The sequence below is a fragment of the Ascaphus truei genome, chromosome 3 (genome assembly GCF_040206685.1).
Source record: "Ascaphus truei isolate aAscTru1 chromosome 3, aAscTru1.hap1, whole genome shotgun sequence".
Lineage (NCBI taxonomy): Eukaryota > Metazoa > Chordata > Amphibia > Anura > Ascaphidae > Ascaphus > Ascaphus truei.
The window spans coordinates 193,292,369-193,317,548 of NC_134485.1; the positions used below are offsets into that span (position 1 = coordinate 193,292,369).

At 43.2% G+C, this 25,180-nt stretch overlaps 1 protein-coding gene across 1 annotated transcript; it reads left to right on the forward strand.

Moving 5' to 3' along the window:
• The first annotated feature begins 142 nt into the window (after positions 1-142).
• LOC142491004 (tryptase-like) lies at positions 143-24,674 on the forward strand. The gene is made up of 4 exons (XM_075593350.1): positions 143-284; positions 3,239-3,486; positions 4,618-4,733; positions 22,186-24,674. The coding sequence occupies exons 1-4, from the start codon at positions 226-228 to the stop codon at positions 22,348-22,350; spliced, it is 588 nt and encodes a 195-aa protein (XP_075449465.1). The 5' UTR covers positions 143-225; the 3' UTR covers positions 22,351-24,674.
• Positions 24,675-25,180: the final 506 nt, after the last annotated feature.

Consider the following 25,180-nt stretch of genomic DNA (forward strand, 5'->3'; position numbering starts at 1 on the left):
AATCTGCCACTAGAAAACAAGAATATTGTCATGACGTAAAGGGTATGTCATAAAGGGCACTATATGAAAGCCATAGGACTTTTCATTATAGGACTTATGTCTTCTACTACATAGGTAAAGTTTACGTTTTATCTTACAGGGGAGGCACCTTGCCCAACGTCTTTGGACCTTAGCCGTGCATGGCGTTGGCAGGCCATCCTACAGGAGAACCAGGTTCCCATTTGCATGGGCAGCTTATTAACAGGGCTCTGGATCCTGAGTTCTGCAGGTTGTGTTAAAAACAGGTGTGTTACTGACCTGTACCAAACTCAATCTTGTTCCAAACATCTTTCTTTCTCACTTCCAGTGGTTGAAGTGCTGTTAATAAAGTAGGGGTACACCAATAGATTTTTAGAGATAGGCGAGTTGGGGGGTAACAAATTTCTGAATCCTTCCACTTCCAACCAATGTAGCGAGAACAAGCATTACCCCCCCCCCCCCTTAGGTCACACGTTTCCCTACCTCATCATGATTTCGGGTGGGGAGGGAGAGTTATAACTTAGGTAGCTAAAAGGATAAAGGAAAGGGTTTGGTGGGAGACTGAGCTACCAAGAAGATGAATAAGTAGATCAAACATCAAGGAAAAAATTGCTTTATACAGTGTGTGTATTCACATACACACACACATACATATACATAACACGGAAATAGCCGTGTTAGTCCAGTTGCAATAATGCAGAATAAATGAGTTCTTCAGTATTAGGCGATACCTTTTCTTATTTGGACTAACAATTTATGTCATAGGACAAGCTTTCAAGAGTTCTCTTCTCTTACTCAGGTCAGCAATACTGGTTTACAAAGAAATATATGGCTAAAACAGAGGTTAGGAAAGCATAGGAAAGCAGGGGGGGGGGAAACAGATGTAGATAAGGTGGGGAGAGAAAGGGATGTCTAAAGACATTGGAAGGATAATAAAACGGTGACAAGGAACAGCATAGAGGGGGAAGGGCATGTTGTGGGGGGGGAGCAAGGTGTGTATAAGAACACTGGCAGAGAGGCAGGCAGGATCATTACAAACAATTGTGATAATGTAGGGTGAGAACCCCCACATCCGCATTAAGTCCTCTTGTTTTGGTGTCAGAATCTTATTCTCAGTTCAAATGTTTTCTGTTCTTGGGTGCGTTTAAACATTCCATTGAGGATTTAGATTTTTTAATCATTTATGGAATTATCTGGTTGTGAAAAATGATGTCCCACTGGTGAGCAGTGTCTTCCTTCTTCATGGTGTTGTATAGAGTGTCTGTGCATATTCATTCTACCTTGAAGTTTTTGGCTGGTTTCACCAATGTAGCATCCTTGGTCACATTTGTTATATTCAATCATATATACTACATTCCTGGATGTGGCCACATATAACCCTACCCTAGAGGGAATATGAAAAATAATCAAAGATCTGCAACCCATGCTGGTAGAGGATGTGACATTAAAAGAAATCTTTCCCAAACCACCCATTCTTGCATTCCGGCAACCACCAGACCTCAAACAGAAATTAGTCAGCAGAAAACTTCATAACAAACTTAAAGACACTGATAATGGCACAAACCTGTGCAACAACAAACGCTGCAAACTCTGCAAACATATGTGCCAAGATCCCACAGCCAGTCACAACAATGGAACACTCAATGTTAAAGGATCATACAGCTGCACATCCAGGAATGTGGTTTATATGATTCAATGCAACAAATGTGACCAAGGATGCTATATTGGGGAAACCAGCCAAAAACTTCTAGGCAGAATGAATATGCACAGACACTCTATATTCCACCATGAAGAAGGAAGATACTGCTCACCTGTGGGACATCATTTCTCACAACCAGATCATTCCTTAAATGATTTAAAAATCTAAATCCTCAATGGAATGTTCAAACGCACCCAAGAACGGAAAACATTTGAACTCAGAATGATAAGACTCTTTGACACCAAACAAGAGGACTTAGGGGCCTATGCAGAGAGCAGCGCTATTTCGAAATTCGCCATTTTTTGGAGAAAATCGCGCAGAAAGCAGCAGAAAATGGCGAGTTCCGAAAAACGCGCCAATTTTTCTTTTCTATTTGTAAAACTCGCCTCGCGGCTGGCGAGAACCTCAATCTCGCCAGTTTTAAAAATATCCGTATGCAGAGAGGCGCGAACGGCATCTAGCGGCTGTTCGCGCCAATAAAATGGCGCGATTGTCTCCGTTTTGCCTCGCCAGAAAAAACTGCCGCTCGCGGCCATTGCAAAGGGAAAAAAAAAGGCGCGAATTTGTTTTAACACGTTTCTGAAGCGCGCATCTCGCCAATTTAAACTCGCCACACGCATCCATGTTAAACATAGCAGAATTCGCACTTTTCTGCATATGGAGATTAAAACTCTCCAAAAAAGCTACTTTTTAATAAATTCGCCAATTTTAAAATTCGCTGCTCTCTGCATAGGCCCCTTAATGCGAATATGGGGTTTCTCACACACTATCACAATTGTTTGTAATTAATCTGCCTGTCTGCCAATGTTCCTACCCACATCTCGCCCCCCTCCCGACGCCATGCTGTTCCTTGTCACCGTTTTATTTCCCTGAGTGTCTTCAGACATCCCTTTCTCTCCCCACCATAACTACATCTCTGTTTTTTGTTTTTTTCTTGCTTTTCTAACCTCTGTTTTAGCCATAGATTCCTTTGTATATCAGTATTGCTGACCTGAGGAAGGGAGGAGAACTCTCAAAAGCTTGTCCTATGACATAAATTGTTAGTCAAAATAAAAAGGGTATCACCTAATACTGAAGAACTTGTTTATTGTGCACTATATATAATATATAATTGCACTATGGCGCCCCTTTTGCTTTGATACATACTGGCCATAGTTTAGTGAGCATCTCTATTACAATTATGTACGCTCTTCGGGGCAGGGAGTAGGAACTCCTGTTCCTATTCTTACGTATGTCTGAAGCGCTTATTCCCACTGTGTTATATTATTATGTCTTACTGCTCTGAAGCGCTATGTACCTGGATGGTGCTATATAAATAACGATTTACATACATATTTCATTTCAGGGATGCTTGCACCAGGCCTTTACTTTTCTTCACAGTGATATCAGTCTACTTAAGCGTGTTTTACATTATACTTTATTATGGACCACTCCCCATTGATACTGGTCACCCTTCAACCACTGCTCTCTTCTCACAAACCCATTACATCCACAGCGGTGCAATATGTGTGTCTTTCTCAGGGATCCTTCCCTGCTCAGTGTGTTCCTGGCCAGTGACAGTTCCTCCAAGAACACAACGTGGAAAGTGGACAGGGTTATCCAGCACCCCAACTTCCCAGCAACGCCTGATGTTAACAACATCGCCCTGATCCACCTGTCAGAGCCCGTCTGGTTCAGCGCCTCCCTCATGCCCATCTGCCTCCCACAGACACTTCAGGACCCAGGCGTGGGAAGCCCGTGTGCAACCACAGCTGGAAACATCTTGGACGGTAAACCTCATAACGTTTCTTTCTACATAGGATGTCATTTTACTATAAGTATATTGTACTATAGGAAATCACTCTCAGTTTGAAGAGTATTCATGTTAATTCATTTAGAAAAATTTTAATTAACGAATACATCTTTCTGTCATGTTGATTCACATAAGCCTATGGAGAATAGCTCACGCCTTCTGACACAGAAACACATGACTTTTCTATTGTTTGGAGCAGTAGGAACAGTTAGTTGCATCTAATGCCGAATTGTAGACTTATGCCACTTCAGATATGGAGGCTTTTTGGGGGAAAATAAAAAGGTGAAAAGAATAGCGCATAGACGCAGAATGGGATACATCTCATGATAATCTGTGAACCATGTAACGCCTCCCAAACTCCCAGAGGGCAGACGTGGGGAAATTGTAACAAAATGCTTTGGTACATAGGTGCAGGGTGAAAATGCCCTGGACTTGTGCCAAAATTACCCTAATACAATGCATCAAGGCAAAAGTGGCGCAATTCTGGGGCAAAAATCTCTACCTTGTGTATTAAGGCAAAAAAATAATTTTAAAGCAATAGGATTTTTTATTTGATAAATATGGTACAATTAATTTGCAACAGAATTGCTCCACTTTTGCCAGACCTCATGGTATATAAATAGAGCAGGTATGATATCAGTCACTAAGGCTACACTCGAGTGTAGTATGCCGAGTGAGGCAGATCTGTGATTAGAACAATGCAATGGCCAGAGGGGTTTGACAAAATTATTGGTACAGTGACTAATTTAAGAAAGTTCTACCTTTTAGAATACATTGGGACAACGCTTGATAGATTGTGTTGTAGAAAAATGTCCTTCATATTTTTACTATAAAAGCTGGTTGACCGAAAAGCCTTTTGTAAAATAAATATATTTTTATTTAAAATGAAAGTGGAATTGTCAATTTGTAAATAAAAAAAAATAATGGTTCTCTGAGAGTATATTTTTTTTAACCAGAATTCAATCGCTCTTTCATTCACTTTATTTATCTTGCTGTTAGAAAGGCCTGTTATCCGTGATAGCTGTGATCAGCGTTATTTAGGTTATACTGTAACTTGAGGGATACAATAAATATATTGGTAAGATGATACTTATTTGCTGTCTGGCAGTCTCCACGGGTGGATTAATGAATGTGGGTGTGACCGTGACCGCTGCACTGAACTGCGTCACTAACTCTCAATATGGCACAATCTACATCAGCTCCACCCAGACTCAACTCAACCAGGTAAACATGCTGCTTTGTGCTTTTTTTGTTTTTTTAATTATATAAGCAGATAAAAAAAATCAGATCTAAGAAATCAAGACATACAGTAGATGATAGGTAGGTGGTGAACATTTTGATTTACTAAAAAAAAGTGGTTGTATTCAGTGACCCTATGTACTTTCCCATTTCAATCATGCTGTAATATAGGATATATATATATACACTGATGTAACATCACCGGAAGAAGAGATCAGTGTATCTCGAAAGCTCGCACAAATAAAAGCATTTCGTTAGCCACAGAACGGTATCATCTATTTATTTTTTGATTATATATATATATATAATCATTACACGGTGGTCAAAATGACATTTGCACTCTGCGTTTGCTTTATATCTCTATTAAAGTCGACAGGGAATTTCTGCCTAAAACAAGCCGATGAGCTACTTCGCCAGGTAAAGCATAAGCCCCTATAGTTCGCATTCACAAAAATGTATTGCTTCGTAGCAATACGTTTCTATAGTTCCCACATCATCCAATAAGAATTGTATGTGTCTTTGCGAAGTGCGAGAAGTTTCTCATTTGCAAACACTAGAGTGACAAAATAATAATAAACAAGCTCTAAAGTAAAGCTCTTTCCAAAAGTGAATGTTAATGATCTCGTTAAGTTATTTAACCCTTTGGGAGCGCTATTACATCATGGGGTCTGGCACTCCAGGGCCCCCATCACGTACTCGATATGTGACTGTCTTGCTGCGAGTTTCTCTAAGTTAGCTCTGCATTCTGCGCTCCACAGGAGCACAGGAGGAATCAATGAGGAGGTGGAACAGAAGGATGAAGACTCCTCCTCTTCCCCTCCGTCATCGCCACTTGATCGCGAGTTCCGCAGGCGCCATAGCAGTTTGGTACCTCTGCCTCCTTGGCACTCAATGGGTTAAATAAATGAGTGAGAACTATCCCAGGGCTTGTGATTGCCGAGAGTAATTTTCCCTCTGCACAGAGGTAGTATTATTATTAGTGTTTATTTGTGAAGCGCCAGATATTCTGCAGCGCGGTACAGTGTGGGCTACAGAGATTTGACAATTACATAAACAGAGGGACATGTTGAAAAGGTAAAGTGGCTGCTGGTTCTGGGACGGAGCATGCCTCAGGTTAGAGTATGTACAGCCCGACAGCTTATCCCATTAAGGTCTGAGGGTGGGGATATTAATAGGTGTTACATACAGTAGCATGGAGATTGGTCCAGTCACATTGCTGGTCCTAGTGGGGTTGGAAAGTTGGTGTTGGGGGGGGGAGTTGGATATTAGAGATTTTCCAGTTTGGCTTCCTTGAAAATGTGAGTTTTAAAATGTCTGAATACTGGGGGAGAGTCTGATCGTGTGTGTGTGTGTGTGTGGTAGGGTATTTCAGAGAGAGGGGGCAGCACTGAAGAAGTCTTGTAGGCGGGAGTAAGAGGAGGTAATAAGGCGGATGTCGTGCGCAGAACATAGGGGATGTTTAGGGATGTATTTAGGGATGAAGGCAGAGATGTAAGGGTGGGGGCATCGTCATTTAAGAGCTTTGTAAGGCTGCGCCCCCGCTGGCGCTGAGCATGCAGTGCTTGCCGAGGTTCCTTCTTGCAATGTGAATTCTGACGTCCCTGCCCACTCGGCGCGCACACGCACGTCCAAGCTCGGAGAAAGAGATGCTACAAAGAGACTTCACTATGGAAGAACTGTTGCAGGTGGTCAAGAATCTTAAGCCATCCAAAGCACCGGGCCCAGATGGGTGCTCTAATCTTCATTACAAAAAAATGATAAAACTCTGGCCCCTTATATGCTTCGGATGTTTAACTCCATATTTGAAGGGGCTCAGTTCCCGGAACAGATGCTCCAGGCGTCCATCTCATTAATTTATAAGCAGGGCAAAGACCCAACGAATTGTAAAAGCTACCGGCCAATATCGTTGATAAATTCAGATATTAAAATATACTAAAAAATGCTGGCCAATAGATTGAGTCATGTCTTGCCAAGGCTGATTCACCCGGATCAAGTGGGATTCATTAAAGATAGACACGCGGTCGACAATACTAGATGTATTATAGACTTAAATGAGTTTGCCAACAAGAATAAGATCCCGGGTCTGGTCCTAAGTCTAGACACAGAAAAAGCATTTGAAAGGATAGACTGGCCATATCTGGATGCCACGCTTGGAGCGTTTGGTTTTGGGGGAAGAATATTAAGGGCAATAAAAGCACTATATTACCGCCGAGCAGCTAGAGTAACACATCAGTGTTTTCCCTCAGAACTATTTAAAATTAAGAGTGGCACAATGACAGGGATGCCCGCTCTCGCCCCTGCTCTTCGCCCTAAACATGGAACCATTAGCTGCCCAAATAAGGAGCAACCCAGATATATTCGGATATCAAGTTAATTCACAGTCCCACAAAGTGGCTCTATATGTGGACGATGTAATCATAACGTTTTCTAAACCTCTCACCTCCCTGACCAATCTTTTCAATCTCATAGGGAAGCTCAATAACCGGTTTCAAAATCAACCAATCTAAATCTGAAGCCGTAAATATAAACCTCTCTATGCAGAGATATTATTAGCGTTAAACTTTAATTTCAATTTGCAACCGAAGGCAATAAAATACCTTGGAGTAAATATCACAAAAAATTATAAATCGCTTTATAAAGCCAACTATCCTAAACTCTTACAAGCCCTCAGAAGAGACATTGGTTTGTGGTCCACATACAATAAATCTTCCTGATCCAAGAAATATTGTATCAAAATGAACCTTCTGCCTCGTATATATCTGTTTCAAACTCTTCCAATACCAGTGGTCATAAAAGACTCTCTCCATGCAATCTTTGATTTCAAAATTTATCTGGAGACCCAAGAGACCATGAATTAGAGCAAAAACCCTAAGAAGACCAACATTGGCTGGGGGGTTGGCGGTACTTTGCTTGTTGTCATATTACAAAGCGGCTCAATTATTCCAAATTGTACAGTGGCCCACAGAGCATGGCTTATGGAGATGGGTGGCACTAGAGAGTGAAATTTGTGCGCCCCTGGTGATGCATAATTTAATTTGGTACCCCAAAAAGATGCTTAAATCAATCAGAGATCCGCTACCCTTAATGACCAACTCACAGTTTGGGAGGCCACCAAATTTAGATGATCATTAACTTCTAAACATTTGCTTATGACCCCTTTGTTTGACAAGTCTAACTTTGCTCCTGGTCTGAATAGCAAGAACTTTAGAAGCCATTCGAACAAATTAAGTCAGAAAGGGACATCCCTAACACTGAATGTTTTAGATACCTCCAGATTCAGGCATTTTACATCAAACATACTTTACGTCCCTCACTGACGAATTTTGAAACACTCTGTGGGAATGACACATGGAGACTAACTGATCGAATGTATAGAGCAGTGATCAGTTCTAGCGCAGATTACCCTAAGAAGTTGAATTACATGTTCCAATGGGAAGAGGACCTGGGTTCCACTCTAGAAGATATGGAATTGGATGAGATATTCCTAGCAGCGGCCAAGAGCTCTATCTGTACGATGTTAAAGGAAACCGCACATAAAAGTACTAATGAGGTGGTACCTCACCCCATTAAAACTCTCAAAATTCATCCAGGGTTACTCTCCCTTATGTCCCAAACAATGTGGTGAGCCATTGGACCTGTTACACATGCTGTGGTCCTGCCCTCGGATAGCCCCAATTTGGGAGCAAATTCGAGATTGGCTACAGAGGATTTTGGACCTCGAGATTCCTATGGACCCCTGGCTTTTCCTGCTAAATAAACCAGCACAGCAACGAGGTGCAAGATCACAGCATTGTGGAAACAAAAGGAAATGCCATCCATTGATAAAATTAGAAACAAAATTTGGTTTTTATGCCAGATGGAAAAATTAACGAGTTTGGTTAGCGATACTGGCACAAAATTCCAAAAGATCTGGCTACCGTGGTTAGCCCAGACAGATATCCCAAGGGTGAGCAATGCCACTGCATGGCTTTAATAGTGTTAAATGCATTCTCCTCTGACGGGAGGAGGGGCCCAGAGATGAGTAAAAACATGGATATCGGGGATATCTGTCTGGGCTAACCACGGTAGCCAGATCTTTTGGAATTTCATGCCAGTATCGTTAACCAAACTCGTTAATTTTTCTATCTGACATAGAAACCAAATTCTGTTCCTAATTTTATCAATGGATGGAATTTCCTTTTGTTTCCACAATGCTGCGATCTCGCACCTCGTTGCTGTTGCGAAATGTGCAGCCAATTTATTTTCCACTCTGGCTAGCGCAGATGAAGGTGAGGGCCTGGTCACACTCCAGACTTGACTCCACGACAAGGATGGAAAGATGTACTACATACCGAGGAATAGAGTTGAGCCACAGACAAGACTTCTACTCCCCTCCCCACCTGGTGTTAAATGTTATCTTTTAATTGGGTTGTCTAGCCTGTCAGTCCAATGTTAAACTTGTGTGTCGGAGCTAATACGATGAGGAATTTGTTGTTTGTTCATTCTTTTGAAAACTCAATAAAGAAGCGGGCGGCGGCAGTGGTTTCAGCGGCAGATCAGCTGCAGCAGGGGACCCCTCTGTGGCCAAACTCCAGCGGTCATTCCAAATGTCCGCTGAGGGTGTCCTTGAGATGAGATGCTAGTGAGCCAACCATTGCATATCAGTTCCACAAAAGGGTCCTAAGATTTAGAACATCTGTACTCCTATTCGTATCAATGGGAGTAATGATGTGCTAAAGCTTCGCAACCTTGTGTGGTTCTGCTCCTATAAGGACACAGGGCATTTTCTATGCAATTTTTGTGGTTTCATAATTTTCTTGTACTGTGGAGCAAAATCTTTCTTTCCCCATCTTCCCCCCTGTCGGCCGTTTCCACGCTCACTGCCATGCACGCGCGGCCCTATTATAGGAAGGCTCACTAATCACAGCCAACTACAACTGACGCGCACGCAGCAAGCGCGCCCTCTATAGAACAGGCCTACATTACTTCTAGAGTTGCACAGATCGCTTTAATGACTTCTCTTTTGAATAAATCGCACTGGTTGAAGGTCTAGTCACAGCATCTGATTTGTGTGGCTGTCCTTGACTTTTAAAGCAATACACGGCAATGCAGTTCATTATCCATATCATTTTATCTCAAGATCTTCTCCCACTACAGTCCTCTTATCAACAAATGCTGACCCTTCTCCTTTCTTCCATACATCGGAAAACTAAACAGTCTATTATAAGAAAGAAAAATGCTTAAAAGTCACTTATTTGTCATAACATTTTGACAATAATATTGTTTATTTTAAGCTTTATATTGCAAAGTTGTGTGTTAAAGAATGCTATACATTCTACTGAAACAAGTATGTACTATATTGTAGGTAATGCACGGAGAGGTAACGACAGGAGACTTGCATTTGGAAAAGTAAATGTAGGTTTTTATTCAGCCAAAAGTCAGCAACTCAAACACCGCTCTTTTCTCAGGACCCGCAAGTAAAAGACCACATACATAATATGACACAGCAACACACGGTAGACGTACTGTCCCTCTGCAGTCCAGGAACAGCAACCCTGTGGACAGGATGCTGCAGCCTTATAAAACTTTACTCTCCCAGCTGGGCTCATTAATCCTCCTGCCTCCTCCACATGGGTAATGACTAACAAGGAGTTAATACCTAACAGTCCTAGCTGTTGGTAAAAGGCTTACCCGTTACATCTATACATATTGAGGACTGCATGTCTTAATAGCAGCAGATCCCAAACATTTGCATGATATACAGTACAGTCTTCTGTACTCGTGCAATAGTCATTACTGTTACTAGGTCCTACTTGTACTTAAAACCCATGAAGTAATAACTGGGATAATTGGTATATTGTTACTGTATGTTATTATATATTGTAAACTACACGTTGCATCACTTAAATGAAAAATGTATTGTATTGTATGTCTTTATTTATATAGCGCCATTAATGTACATAGCGCTTCACAGTAGTAATACACGTGGTAATCAAATAAATAACAGATAATATAAATAGCAGATCATGGGAATAAGTGCTTTAGACATAAAAGTAACATTAAGGAAGAGGAGTCCCTGCCCCGAGGAGCTTACAGTCTAATTGTAAAATGTAACATATTTTCAGTCTTTTTGTATCTTGCAACTTAGCAATGTTTCGCATTCATACCAAATAAGATGTTGAAAATGTACTAAAATTCAATAGACAGATTACTGAAATAGTATTTATTTAGATTATTTAAATACTTACAGGAACTTCTTATATAAGGCTGTATGAATGTCCGTAGCAGGCTGGAGTTCTGTGAGAGGCTACCTTGGGTTCCCTGCAAAACAAAACGGTAATGAAGGATATTCTAGGGTAGCATTCACCAAGCGGTGCTGGTCCATAAGACATCATCTGGCACCACTTAAAACAGCTCCTTTAAGTGTATGAGCTGTAAGGTGTCTTCCAGACGGAATGGTGTTTTAGTAAGAGGATAATTCTAGGTCTATATAAATGATGTATAAGATAGGATGCTGTTAGCTTATTTAGAAAACATAAGCTTTATCAAGGTAATGATATTTTTACATATATAGGATAAATGAGTTGGGGTTGGACAAAGTCACAATAAATGTTCAAGGGGATCCACAAAATATACATTTGTGTTTTACGGGTCTTAAAAAGTTTTAAATCGCTGCCAGGGGGATTGTTTCTTGGGTTGTGTAGGAGATGTGTGCAGAGGTATGCAATGGAGACCATTTTTAATGTGAAACTAAAAAAAGGCTTTATAGCGCCTGTTCCTTTAACATGACAAAACATTCAAAATAAACAAAATAAAGGCCTACTCCACTTTGGAGAATATCTAAACCGTTACTCCAGCCCTCTCTAACTGGGTGGGTAGCTAAGCTAATTACCACCCCAAACATACATATATATATTTAGATATACAACAGTTCAACAAGAAAGTCTCTTATCTGTTCTTGTAGCTGTAGGGTATGTCCTCTCTGCTCTCCTGGGTCTGCACCCTTGTGTGCTATGGAAATGTCCATGTCCAGGTATAGAGGTCTTGTCCCCTTGTCTTGCTGTCAGCATACAGTCCTAATGTGTGCATCAAGATATCTTTTCCTCTGGTCAGTCCAGTTGTGGGATAAGGAAATCTCCTTCCTGTTCTTAGATCAGGCTTTTTCTAACAGTCCTAATCAGCCAGGTGGGGTTTGGTTGATTGCCTGTGCAATTAACCAGCACACTGCTGGATTTAGAGACCGTTTTTCTCAACAGTTATAAGTCCCAACGCGACATCACACGGCATCTCGTTGCAATGGCAACGCAACGTCATGTCATTTGACGCTGCAACATCGTGTTGCCATGGCAATGAGGCCGTGTGACGTCGCAGTGTAATTTGATGCTGCAGAAAGAAGACGGAGGCAGCAGCAGGTAAGGAACTTCCCATCAGGCCCGACAGGCCAGAGAGCACGGCCTCTGTGTATGGGGGTGGACATTTTTGCCGCCCCAAAATTCTGCGCCCTTGGCCCAGGCCTAATGGGAAATCCACACCTGTTTGCGTCAATTTTGACACACAAAAATGTACAAATATCGCTGCAAGGTCATGAATATAAAGGTAGTAAGGTTATCTCTCGAAGATGTTGCAACTTTCCATTGGCCGCCGGTGCGAGCCGTACTCCCCGGGTCATTTTATGTCTACCGAGCAAGAACTTCTTATCGATCGGAAACTGGGACCCCCCCCACCCCCCACCCCCCCGAGTTCAGAGAAGATGAACCACAACAAATCATGGACAATTCAGCAAGCAGTGCAAATTGCTGCTTTAAATTGAGACAATAAGATTATAGTTCAAGTTCTTTCTACCTTGTGTCAACCTTGCTTACATTGGAGTCTATTTGATTTAGGGAGTGGTTATAGATAGCACTAAGGAGAGCAGTTGCTTGGCACAATAATATAATACAATGCATAATAGTTGGCATCTAAAGCTGCCACCGCTTTCTCTTTTCTTTGTTAATTTAAATCCATTTATGGAAAACAAATACATAATACCTGCACTCCACCTTTTTTGAACTATGCAGCTGGTAAAAAGATTGGCCTTACATTTATGGAAAACAAATATACAACTAGGATGTAAGACGAATGGACAAGAAACAGATAACGGACTAAATAGAATAGATGGGGATGGGGAAATATCAAGGAGTCACGGAGGTAGAATGGGGGCAAGTGAGAGTTTGGCAAGTATCGTGACACCCATAGTAAATACAGATAATACTAGAAAACTTCTAAAGACTAAATCCAATCGGAGTAGAAAGGAAGGACCAGATACGATAATAGTACAGACTGAAAAAACCTTACATGCATGCTTGCTAATGCAAGAAGCCTGACCGATAAAATCAGGGAGCTTGAATTACCCTATTTCCTCGATTCTAAGACGCCATCGATTCTAAGACGCACCCTTGATTTAATAAAAAAATTGTGGAAAAACAAAACCCAATATATTAAATGTGCAGATTTTTTTTTTTTTTTAAGCAAACAGTAGCATACATTTATCTGCACTAGAGAGAGGCAGACACAGAATGGGGAGAGAGAGAGACAGTATCGGATGAGCAGAGAGAGAATGGATGGGGGGAGGAAGGAGAGAAAGGAGGGAAGGGGGGGAGAGAAAGGAGGGAAGGGGGGAGAGAAAGGACGGAAGGGGGGGAGAGAAAGGAGGGAAGGGGGGGGGAAAGGAGGGAAGGGGGGGGGGAAAGGAGGGAAGGAGGTGGGAAAGGGGGGAAGGAGGTGGGAGAAAGGAGGGAAGGGGGGGGAGAAAGGGGGGGAGAAAGGAGGGAATGGAGGGATGGGGGTAGAAGGGGATGGGGGAGAAGGGGATGGGGGAGAAGGGGATGGGGAGAAGGGGATGGGGAAGAATGGAGACAGTGGAGGGGAGGGAGACAGTGGAGGGGAGGAGGGGAGGGAGACAGTGGAGGGGAGGGGGAGGGAGACAGTGGAGGGGAGGGGGGAGGGAGACAGTGGAGGGGAGGGGGGAGGGAGACAGTGGAGGGGAGGGGGGGAGGGAGACAGTGGAGGGGAGGGGGGGAGGGAGACAGTGGAGGGGAGGGGGGGAGGGTAACAGTGGATGGGGAGGGTGGGAGGGTAACAGTGGATGGGGAGGGTGGGAGGGTAACAGTGGATGGGGAGGGTAACAGTGGATGGGGAGGGTGGGGGGGAGGGTAACAGTGGATGGGGAGGGTGGGGGGGAGGGTAACAGTGGATGGGGAGGGTGGGAGGGAGACAGTGGATGGGGAGGGAGACAGTGGATGGGGAGGGTGGGAGGGAGACAGTGGATGGGGAGGGTGGGAGGGAGACAGTGGATGGGGAGGGTGGGAGGGAGACAGTGGATGGGGAGGGTGGGAGGGAGACAGTGGATGGGGAGGGTGGGAGGGAGACAGTGGATGGGGAGGGGGGGAGGGAGACAGTGGATGGGGAGGGGGGGAGGGAGACAGTGGAGGGGGGAGGGAGACAGTGGAGGGGAGGGGGGAGGGAGACAGTGGAGGGGAGGGGGGGAGGGAGACAGTGGAGGGGAGGGGGGGAGGGAGACAGTGGATGGGGAGGGTGGGAGGGAGACAGTGGATGGGGAGGGGGGGAGGGAGACAGTGGATGGGGAGGGGGGGAGGGAGACAGTGGAGGGGGGAGGGAGACAGTGGAGGGGAGGGGGGAGGGAGACAGTGGAGGGGAGGGGGGGAGGGAGACAGTGGAGGGGAGGGGGGGAGGGAGACAGTGGAGGGGAGGGGGGGAGGGAGACAGTGGAGGGGAGGGGGGAGGGAGACAGTGGAGGGGAGGGAGACAGTGGTGGGGAGGGGGACACACATAGAGACACATACACAAACACAGAGTGACAGGGACACACACACATACACAAACACACACAGAGTCACACAGAGAGAGACACATACACACACACAGAGTGACAGAGAATCACACAGAGAGACACATACACACACACACAGAGTGACAGAGACACACACACACACACAGACACAAACACACACAGAGTGACAGAGAATCACACAGAGAGAGACACATACACACACAGAGTGACAGAGAATCACACAGAGAGAGACACATACACACACACACAGAGTGACAGAGAATCACACAGAGAGAGACACATACACACACACAGAGTGACAGAGAATCACACAGAGAGAGACACATACACACACACAGAGTGACAGAGAATCACACAGAGAGAGACACATACACACACACAGAGTGACAGAGAATCACACAGAGAGAGACACATACACACACACAGAGTGACAGAGAATCACACAGAGAGAGACACATACACACACAGAGTGACAGAGAATCACACAGAGAGAGACACATACACACACACACAGAGTGACAGAGAATCACACAGAGAGAGACACATACACACACAGAGTGACAGAGGGAGGGCTCGTGGGGCTGGCAGCCGAAGCTGTGAGTAGCAGAGGGGGGGGGGGGGGCGGAGGGTTCATGGGGCTGGAAGCTGTGAGTAGTGGAGGGTTCATGGGGCAGGAAGCTGTGAGTAGCAGAGGGGGGGCGGAGGGTTTATGGGGCTGGAAGCTGTGAGTAGTGGAGGGTTCATGGGGCAGGAAGCTGTGAGTAGCAGAGGGGGGGCGGAGGGTTCATGGGGCTGGAAGTTGTGAGTAGCAGAGGGCTGGAAGCTGTGAGTAGCAGAGGGCTGGAAGCTGTGAGTAGCAGAGGGCTGGAAGCTGTGAGTAGCAGAGGGCTGGAAGCTGTGAGTAGCAGAGGGCTGGAAGCTGTGAGTAGCAGAGGGCTGGAAGCTGTGAGTAGCAGAGGGCTGGAAGCTGTGAGTAGCAGAGGGCTGGATGCTGTGAGTAGCAGAGGGCTGGAAGCTGTGAGTAGCAGAGGGCTGGAAGCTGTGAGTAGCAGAGGGCTGGAAGCTGTGAGTAGCAGAGGGCTGGATGCTGAGTAGCAGAGGGTTGGAAGCTGTGAGTAGCAGAGGGCTGGAAGCTGTGAGTAGCAGAGGGCTGGAAGCTGTGAGTAGCAGAGGGCTCGTGGGGCTGGAAGCTGTGAGTAGCAGAGGGCTGGATGCTGTGAGTAGCAGAGGGCTGGAAGCTGTGAGTAGCAGAGGGCTGGAAGCTGTGAGTAGCAGAGGGCTGGAAGCTGTGAGTAGCAGAGGGCTGGAAGCTGTGAGTAGCAGAGGGCTGGAAGCTGTGAGTAGCAGAGGGCTGGAAGCTGTGAGTAGCAGAGGGCTCGTGGGGCTGGAAGCTGTGAGTAGCAGTCAGGGACGGTCAGCTGGTGGTGCCGCTACAGCCGCACTGCTGTGGGTCGCAGAGGGGGGGCCAGCACTTCAAGCAACCAACTGAGACAAGGGGGAGAGCGGGTGGGGGGCCGTGGCTCAAGCAGACGGCTACCGCGCTTTTTGTTAAAACGCTGAAAGCTGCACGCCCTCCGTCTGCAGCGCCCCCAAGCAGGTTTTTTTTTTATTTATTTTTTTAGTACATCGATTCTAAAACGCACCCCTATTTCAGAGATGTGAAATTGGGAAAAAAAGTGCGTCTTAGAATCGAGGAAATACGGTAATAGCTACAAGGGAGTAGTATGATATCATAGGCATTACTGAAACATGGTGGGAGGAAGCTCATGACTGGGCAGTTACTTTAGAGGGTTATTCCCTTTTTCGGAAGTATCGAGCAAATAGAAGAGGAGGTGGAGTGTGCTTATATGTTAAACCAGATTTAAAACCTATTATAAGGAAAGATGTGATGAAGGAAATGGTGAAAATGTAGAGACCTTATGGATAGAAATTAGCAGTGGAGGTAAAAATACAAAGAAAATGTTTGTAGGGATATGCTATAAACCACCAAATATCTGTGAGATAATGGAAGCCAAAATACTTTTGCAAATGAAGAAGGTATCAAAACTAGGTCATGTTTGCATAATGGGGGGTTTTAATTATCCAGACATAGACTGAGGTAATGAGATTAGCATTACAACTAAAGGAATCAGGTTTTTCAGGGGAGGGGCAATTCTGGATTTGGTCATATCAAACAATATAGAAGTAATACCCAAATGTTCCCGGACTTGAATATTTGTTAACAGTGATCATATCATGGTCTCATTTGAAATAAATAATCAAAAACCATATTGCTCGGGTTTAACAAAGACTTTAAACTTTAGAAAGGCAGATTTTAATAAACTGAGGGCTAATCTACGAGAAATAAATTCGGATTAAGTTTTTGCAGAGAAAAATGTGAAAGATAAATGGTCAGTCTTTAAAACATTGTTAGAAAAGCACACTTATAAGTGTATACACTTGGGTAATAAATATAAAATAAACAAGTCTAAACCAATGTGGCTAAATAAACAGGTAGGGGAGGAAATGGACAAGAGGAGGTCATTTAGATTCACTAAAGTCAGAAGGGACAGAGGCATCATATCAGAATTATTAGGAATGTAACAAAAATTGCAAAAGGACAATCAAATTGGCAAAAATGGGTAATGAAAAAAGGATTGCAATAGAAAGTAAGATTAACCCTAGAAAGTTCTTTAAGTACATTTATAACTACAAATTAGAAAGGAAAATATAGGACCCTTTCAATGTGAGATGGGCAGGCAAATTAGTGGAAATAAGGAAAAAGCAGACGTATTAAACAATTCTTTGCCTCTGTATTTACCAGGGAAGAATCAATTGCAATTGTAGGACCGCAGGAGGAAGCCACAACCTCCATATAAACGAACAATTGGTGAACTGAGGAAGTGCATAGGAGTCTTGATAAAATTAAAGTAAATAAGGCACCTGGCCCGATGGCATACATCCAGGAGTTCTTAAGGAGTTAAAAAGTACATTGAATATTCAAGGACTCAATTTCCACATTCTCAGTACCAAAAGGTTGGCGTAAAGCAGATGTGGTGCCTATATTTAAGAAGGGAGCTAGATCACAACCGGGAAATTATAGATCTGTAAACCCGAGATCAATAGTGGGGAAGCTACTTGAAGGTTTAATATGGGATAATATTCAGGAATACCTAGTGGAAAACAAATGTATTAGTAATAGTATGGATTTATGAAGAATAGGTCATGCCAAACTCTGTGAATGTACCAGAGGGACATCTGACGACCTGTATACCATCAGACGTATATGTGTCCTGTATACATGCACATTCTCAATACCCATACATGCACACTGGAGTTACCTATGTGAGTGGAGATTGATCCACAGCACTCATTTATGTATTAACCATTTATGTGCTGTATTTCTCACATCCAGCCCTATTGGTAACCTACCTTGACTGCCAGCCTCGTTCATATTTTAATTGATTTTATTTAGTTTAGAGCGAGCGCTTCATGTTGTTAGTTTTCGATTATCAATAAAGTATTTGTTATTTTGCCAATTGGCGTTTAGTGGTAATTGTCCTCTCACAGTGATGGGAGCGATTACTTACCTGTACTGTATGGTTGATTGAACCACCTGTATATATTTGGTATTTAAACCCTCCTACTTACCTTAGCCCTGTGTGCAACAAATGAGGATCTTTTGGGGAGGATTCTAAGCCTCCTCTATGTGTTTGTGTGTGTTTACCCTATCCTCTTTGCACCGGCTGGTATATGAGTACTATCATACTCTAAGCATTTCTATATATAATCTGGGTGAGCGGTAGACCACAAGTTGTGTATACATGCCAAAATAACCTTATTCATTTCTTTGATGAGATAAGTAGGAATAAAGACCACGGTAATACAGTTTATGTGGTCTACTTAGATTTTGCAAAAGCTATTGATACGCTTCCACACAAGCTTAGTGTACAAAATAAAGCAAATTGGACTTGGACTTGGATTGAAAACTGGTTGAATGATAGACAACAGACAACAGAGAGTTGTAATAAATTGAACTTTTTCAAGTTGGGCTAAAGTTGTGAGTGAAGTACTTCAAGAATCGGTACTAGGACCCCTGCTTTTTTACTTGTTTATTAAGGAACTTGAGTTTGGTATAGAGAGCAACATCTCCATCTTTGCTGATGACACTGTGTAAGGTAGTAGAATCAGAGCAGGATGTAATTTTTCTCCAGAAGGATTTTTGATTGACTGGAAACTTTTGCATATAAATTGCAGATGAGGTCTAATACAGAATAAACAGGCAATTTACAAATTAAATGGGGATACATTAGGAGAAACCTTGATAGAGAAGGATTTAGGAGTGCTTGTAGATGGCAGGCTTAGCAATATTGCACAAAGTCATGCAGTAGCTGCAAAGGCAAACAAGAACTTATCTTGCATTAAACGGGTAATGGGTGGAAGGGAAGTAAACAGAATTGTGCCCCTTTATAAAGCATTAGTAAGACCACACCTTGAATATGGAGTACAATTTGGGGCACCACTCCTTAGAAAATACATTATGGAACTAGAGAGAGTGCAGAGAAAAGCCACCAAATTAATAAAGGGGATGGATAATCAGATTTATGAGGAGAGGCTAGCGAAATTAGATTTGTGTACATTTGAAAAGAGGGGATATGATAACTATATACAAATATTTTCGGGGACAATACAAGGAGCTTTCAAAAGACCTATTCATCCCAAGGGCAGCACAAATGACACAGGGTCATCCCTTAAGGTTTGGGGAAAGGAGATTTCACCAGCAACAAAGGAAAGGGTTCTCTACAGTAAGTAGAAAAAGAAGGGGTATGAACCCCGTGTGTCCGGTGCTCTAAAACATGTATGTGACTCTTTGTGACCTCTGATTTATATATATAGAACGGATGTGGGAATCTTACTGCAGGTATAACAAATGAATAAAGTCATAAGGAGGGTGGTATACAGACTAAAACCTGGGTGGCGGGCTAGTGTACAGGGAATGGATAGAGGCAGGAGAAGAAGCATCCATGGATGCCTCTCTCATGAACTTAAGGAGACCACAGCCTGCTGCCCTTACCCAACCCGGTGTCTTCACTGCCCGTCCTGCCGGTCCCAGCTCCAAGAACACTCCACGGTATTGTCGGTGTCGTCTCAGATAAGGAGCTACTTTTCCGGAAATGTCCCAGCAAGCCGTGCGCTCCGGCACGTCACACGCTCCAAGGGGCGGCGGCAGAAGCCCAAACTGGGAGGGATACAAGGCTCTCTATGCAGTAAGATGCCTGCGTGCTCCAGCCGATAATAATAGTGAAATGTAAGATGATAGGCGGTCACTGCAGGATCAGCCAAACTGTAGATAAAACCAGCTTTATTTAATCGAGATGCTGCACATCACAGAGAGAGAACCTCTAAGATTCCCATCCCGCAGTGACCGCCTATCATCTTACATTTCTTTACAGTAAGGTTAGTTAAAATGGCAAATTCATTACCCATGGAGACTGTGATGGCAGATACAATAGATTTGTTCAAAAAAGAGTGGACATCATTTTAGAAAGGAAAGGTATACAAGGATATACCTAATAAGTAAACATGGGAAGGATGTTGATCCAGGGAGTAATCTAATTGTCAATATTTTGAGACAGAAAGGATTTTATTTTTCCCCTTATGAGATATCATTAGATAATGTGTCACTGGGGTTTTTTGTTTGCCTTCCTCTGGATCAATATACTGTAAGTACAGATATAGGATAAAGTATCTGTCCTCTAAATGTAGCATAGGTTGAACTTCATGGATGTATTTCTTTTTTCAACCCCATCTACGTAACAACGTAACTATGCAATTTCAGCGCGCCTCCCAAAACGACTTGCAATATACAAGCAACATTTCTACATTTAGAACCCAAGTCTAATAACAAAAGCAGTCATTTAGTTGTATCTTTTGATCAAAACATGATTCAAGCCTGCTAATCCCTTCAAAGGTAAACTCCAAATATAGCAGGTACCAACACCAAATTAATACAATTTCTTATTGTCCTACGGACTAAACTTGTGCATCTCATTGCCTGGATATGTTTATTCTCGCTATGCTATACAGAATATTGCAAGATTATTTAAGATTTCTCTTTATAATACAAGCACAGATACTTCTGTAAAGAAACATGTTTAGATGTATTTCTTAGCTTGTGTTACTTTAAAAATAAAAAAAAAAGTACTGTATACTGTATGTTGCTATATTGGGAAGTCCAGAGGAAAACAATCTGCCTTGCATACACATTGATTCTATAGGGGCACAATTGAACAGTCTATTGAGTTACAGCGACACCTGGGATCCATCGTGCACATTACATCTGATGTACTTTCTAACACAGAATAGAGACACTTTAGTCACTGTTCAATATGCTGTGCAGCTTCACTGGCAAATATGCTTTTTAAAATTCCTTGCATATAAAACGTAACATACTTTATAACTCCGCAATGTATTGGGACAAGTATTAGAAAACATGTTAAGAGAGAGAACATTTTTAAAAGATCATCTAAAAACAAGTGATATTGAACTGGCAATGTCTCCATAGTTAAACAGCATTCACACTTTTAAGGGGAAGTGTGGCACTCGCTATGAATGTCTTGCAGATCCGATGGTGTCCGTCGCCTCTTGCCTGTGCCTGCTGGTGTGTATTCTAGTGGTGCAGTCGTCTCCATGACATTACCCGCCGCGCTCTCCGTCTCTGCTGTTTTGTGATGTAGTTAGGCAGCAAGAGCAGCCTGGACTTCTCCAAGGGAGTTAGCCCTACGGGTGTCGTGATTAGGATCCCTTCATCAGGGCTTTTGTTACTCCATAGTGCTGCCATAATTTGTATAGTGATTGTAATTGATGGTCATTCCCTTAATAATCTTACACACGACAATGTCCATATGAGTACCTCCATACTGGGAAGTCTATATTAATACTCAATAGTTGTATGTTTAAGGTTTTTATCTACAAAATATCCAATATCTATGTAAATGTATATGAATTCAAGTAAATATTATTACAGACTTGCCTTCAATAATGATGCTGACACAAACATTGGGAAAATATTATACATTTCATATATTTTGGGGACAATTAGCTAGAATCCTATCACAACAAGATGAATATACTGCTGCGGCCAAGTTTATTCGAGCATTTGCCCGTTCTTGGCCGCAGCAGAAGCCTGGCGCGCGCCCGAGAGTGACGGGCGCGCGCCGAAGCAGCGGAAGAGCGCCCTCCGATCGGGGCGCTCTCCCTACCGCTGCCGGGTCCGCCGGGTCCCCCGGAACCCCCTGCCGCCGTCCCGCGATCGCGGGACACCAGGGCTCCCTCGGGGAGCCCTGGACGCGCGTGCAGGGGGCGCACGCTCCCGAAGACGCGTGACCACGCGTCTATGACGCGCGGCACGCCGAGGGGCGGCCACTAGCAAGCCGGGAAATCTCCCGGCTTGCGGATCTGGCCGCAGTGTGATAAAGTGTGTCGGTAGTGTATAGGCACAATACCTATTCAGAAAAAAATAGATATTCCGATTATGGAATAGAGGGAGGGGGGGGGAGGAAAGAGGAGAAGGGGGAGTATACTTCTCCATACTGCTCACTTTATTTCTTTCCATTTCATGCTTTCCAGGTGGACCGGGGGAATTCCTTAATCTGCATAGGAACAGACAGCTTGGTTTATCTTCAGGGGATTGTGCCTTACCAGCAGAACAGCAGCAGCCCAGCTATCCCCTGCCTCTTCTACACTAGCATTGGGCCGGATGTAGAGTGGATCAAATCCTACATTCTTGCTTGACATGAAATACCTGGCTAAATACATTAGAAACATCGTTATTGTCAATGTATATGCACATCGATCTATATATACACACACACACACACACACAAGGAATTGGACAATTGGTCGTGGCTGTCTTGCCGTGACCAAGTCTCCACCGGTGTGAGAACACACAGGGAGCCTCCGCTGCAGCTGCTCCACCGCTGGCTGCTCAGCTGCTTCACGAAGATAAACTAATTTAAGGGGATTAAGGATAGGGGTTTTATCGTAAGAGATTAGGTTTAAAGTAGGGGTTTAGGGCAGGGGGTTTTAGGGTAAGGGGTTAAGCCTTTTAGGATGAGTAGTGTTAGGGGTTTCTAGGGTAAGGGGTAACATTAGGGATTTACCTTGGCGACAGAGAAAGGTCCCTACAGCGAGGTAAGTAGCAGCTAAATGCCGGCAATGATTTGGTCGCAACAAAACGGCTGTGACCAAATGTCCTAGACTGCACACATGTGTGCGTGTGTGTATGTGTATGTATGTATGTATCTACGTGTGTATAATAAATATCAGCGCTAAAAGTTAATCAATATAAATTAAATCCAAATATATATAATGAAACAACACAGAAAGAATGCCAAATATGCAAAAAAAAGGATGGAGGGTAGTTGGCCCAGATGAATTCTTTGGGGTCTAAGCTGCTTCTGAGGAATGAACAACAAATCTAAAAAACAAAAAACAGAAGTGTATGCCCCATAGTGTAATACAATTTATTACATTGACTAGGTTAAAGAAACCTTAAAAATTCACACTCACAAACGTATGTGCTAAAATTGCAGTTTGAAAAACCTGATCACTGATGGGGTGTTCTGCTGCTGGAGTCCCAGAGTCCCGGAAAGGAAATCAGATGACACTTCTCACTTCCAAAGGCTCCAGATCTAAAAGGCATCCGTCGTACTTGACCGCAATGGATGTGGGACAACGCAGAGGCACAGGGAAACTTCAATGACGCCATGGTCCCCACTCAGCATCCTTTGCCCAAAGTCAAGCCTGCAAACAGCAGGAACCCCCAATTAGAGTCTGCGTTTGGGGGGTGGGGATAGGCACAACGCGTCAAGTGACGTAGCTGAAGGAGTCTCCATTAGAACAAGCCCTACGTGTTTCGTTGCACTCCTTGCAACTTCCTCAGGGGCATATGGAATTTACTGCATTAAGCCCTCATAATTTTAAAATATATATATATATGTGAAACAAAAACAGAAAGGCCCAGCATAACATACAAAGTGACACAACATATAGTACAATACTTCAGAGTTAATCTGCTCATGAGTAAGGGTAATTTAGTAAAATCCTTTGACCAAAGCGTTATAAGCCTGCAGCCACTTCACGGCATGCCCAATCTGCAGGTCCTAACACTACCAGGTAAAATTCTCATGTACCTCTCTTTTTTGTTGGAGGGAGAAAAACCATACTGGGTCTGTGATACACAGGAACATAACAACTGCTAATTGGAAAGTGGGACCGAGCGATCTTTAAACCCTGGAGAGGAGGGGCCACACCTCCAAACAACAGTTGCAATAACCCAGCAAGCTCCAGAACCCCAAAACCCCATCCTCATCATATATACAGCATATATATTAGTGTCAAAAAGCAGTGCTACTGAGCGTGGCAAAATATACAAACAAAAACAGAAAGGCCCAGCGCAACATACCAAGTGACACAACATATAGTACAATACTTCAGTGCTAATCTGCTCATTTATCATCGGGCAAAGAAACACAGATAGAAAGTCATGGAACATAAGATAGCATTGCAAGAGTGCATCAGAGATCTTTCATTCTATTATACACTCCTTATTCTGTGGTTTTACACCTTCTGGGGGTCTATGTATCAAATACTTTTTCCAAGATGGAAAACTGGGGTAAAACCAGTGGAAAAGAATTACACCAGATTTATCAACAGAAAAAAAAACCCATCGCATTGAATAGTATTTATTTTTTCTGATTGATCCGGTTCCGGTTACTGCTCCAGTTTTGCAGCCGGGGGATTTTGATAAATAGACTCCACTGTTATTTTCCTTGTGAGTGGTCCACTGGCTACTGAAAAATACTTCTCAAGGTCTCGTAACGGTTCAGCTAGCACGAGAAGCGGCACCAGATCTATCAAACCTAAAAAGACTCTCACTGAAATCAATAGAATTGTTTTAGACAATTATATCTGAAGCACTGTGTGTTGTACTAGTATTCTCACAATATTGCAGCCAGGCGATAAAGAAAGAAATAACCTTTTTGTTGTGCAAAAAAGTAAGAACTATTGTAGGATGAATGGCACAGATGAATAAATGATTATTACAATAAAGTGATAAATGCACATCAGTATTGTCCTGCCACTTATTTCATTAATGCAAACTGTCACATAATACTTATGATTTAATCACGAGTAGAGAAACAAGTGGAAGGTGAGGGGGAGCAAATACACCAAGTTTAAATATGAACACTGGTTTTATTGGTGCCGTAAAAATCTGCACAGCTATTACAGGAGTTTACAAGAATGCAACTGGTAGGAACACTTTAGTGAGTTAACAAGCTTAAAGCCAACATTTCCTCCCTCTTCAGGATATTATCCCTTTTCCAGCCTCATTTTGTGGTCCAAGCAGTGTACTTAGCCAAGTACAACATTTACATGTAGACCATGTACACATATCCTAAGTGGTTTAACATATAAACATTGCCTTTACTTTTCCTTTTTATTGTATATTTTGAAGAAGAAAAATATTTGGAAGACAGACTGATATTAGTGTTTTTGCTCAACCGCCTCCATTTCCTGCCTCAGCGCCGATGTTTGATTATCCATCACAAAAATGCCACCG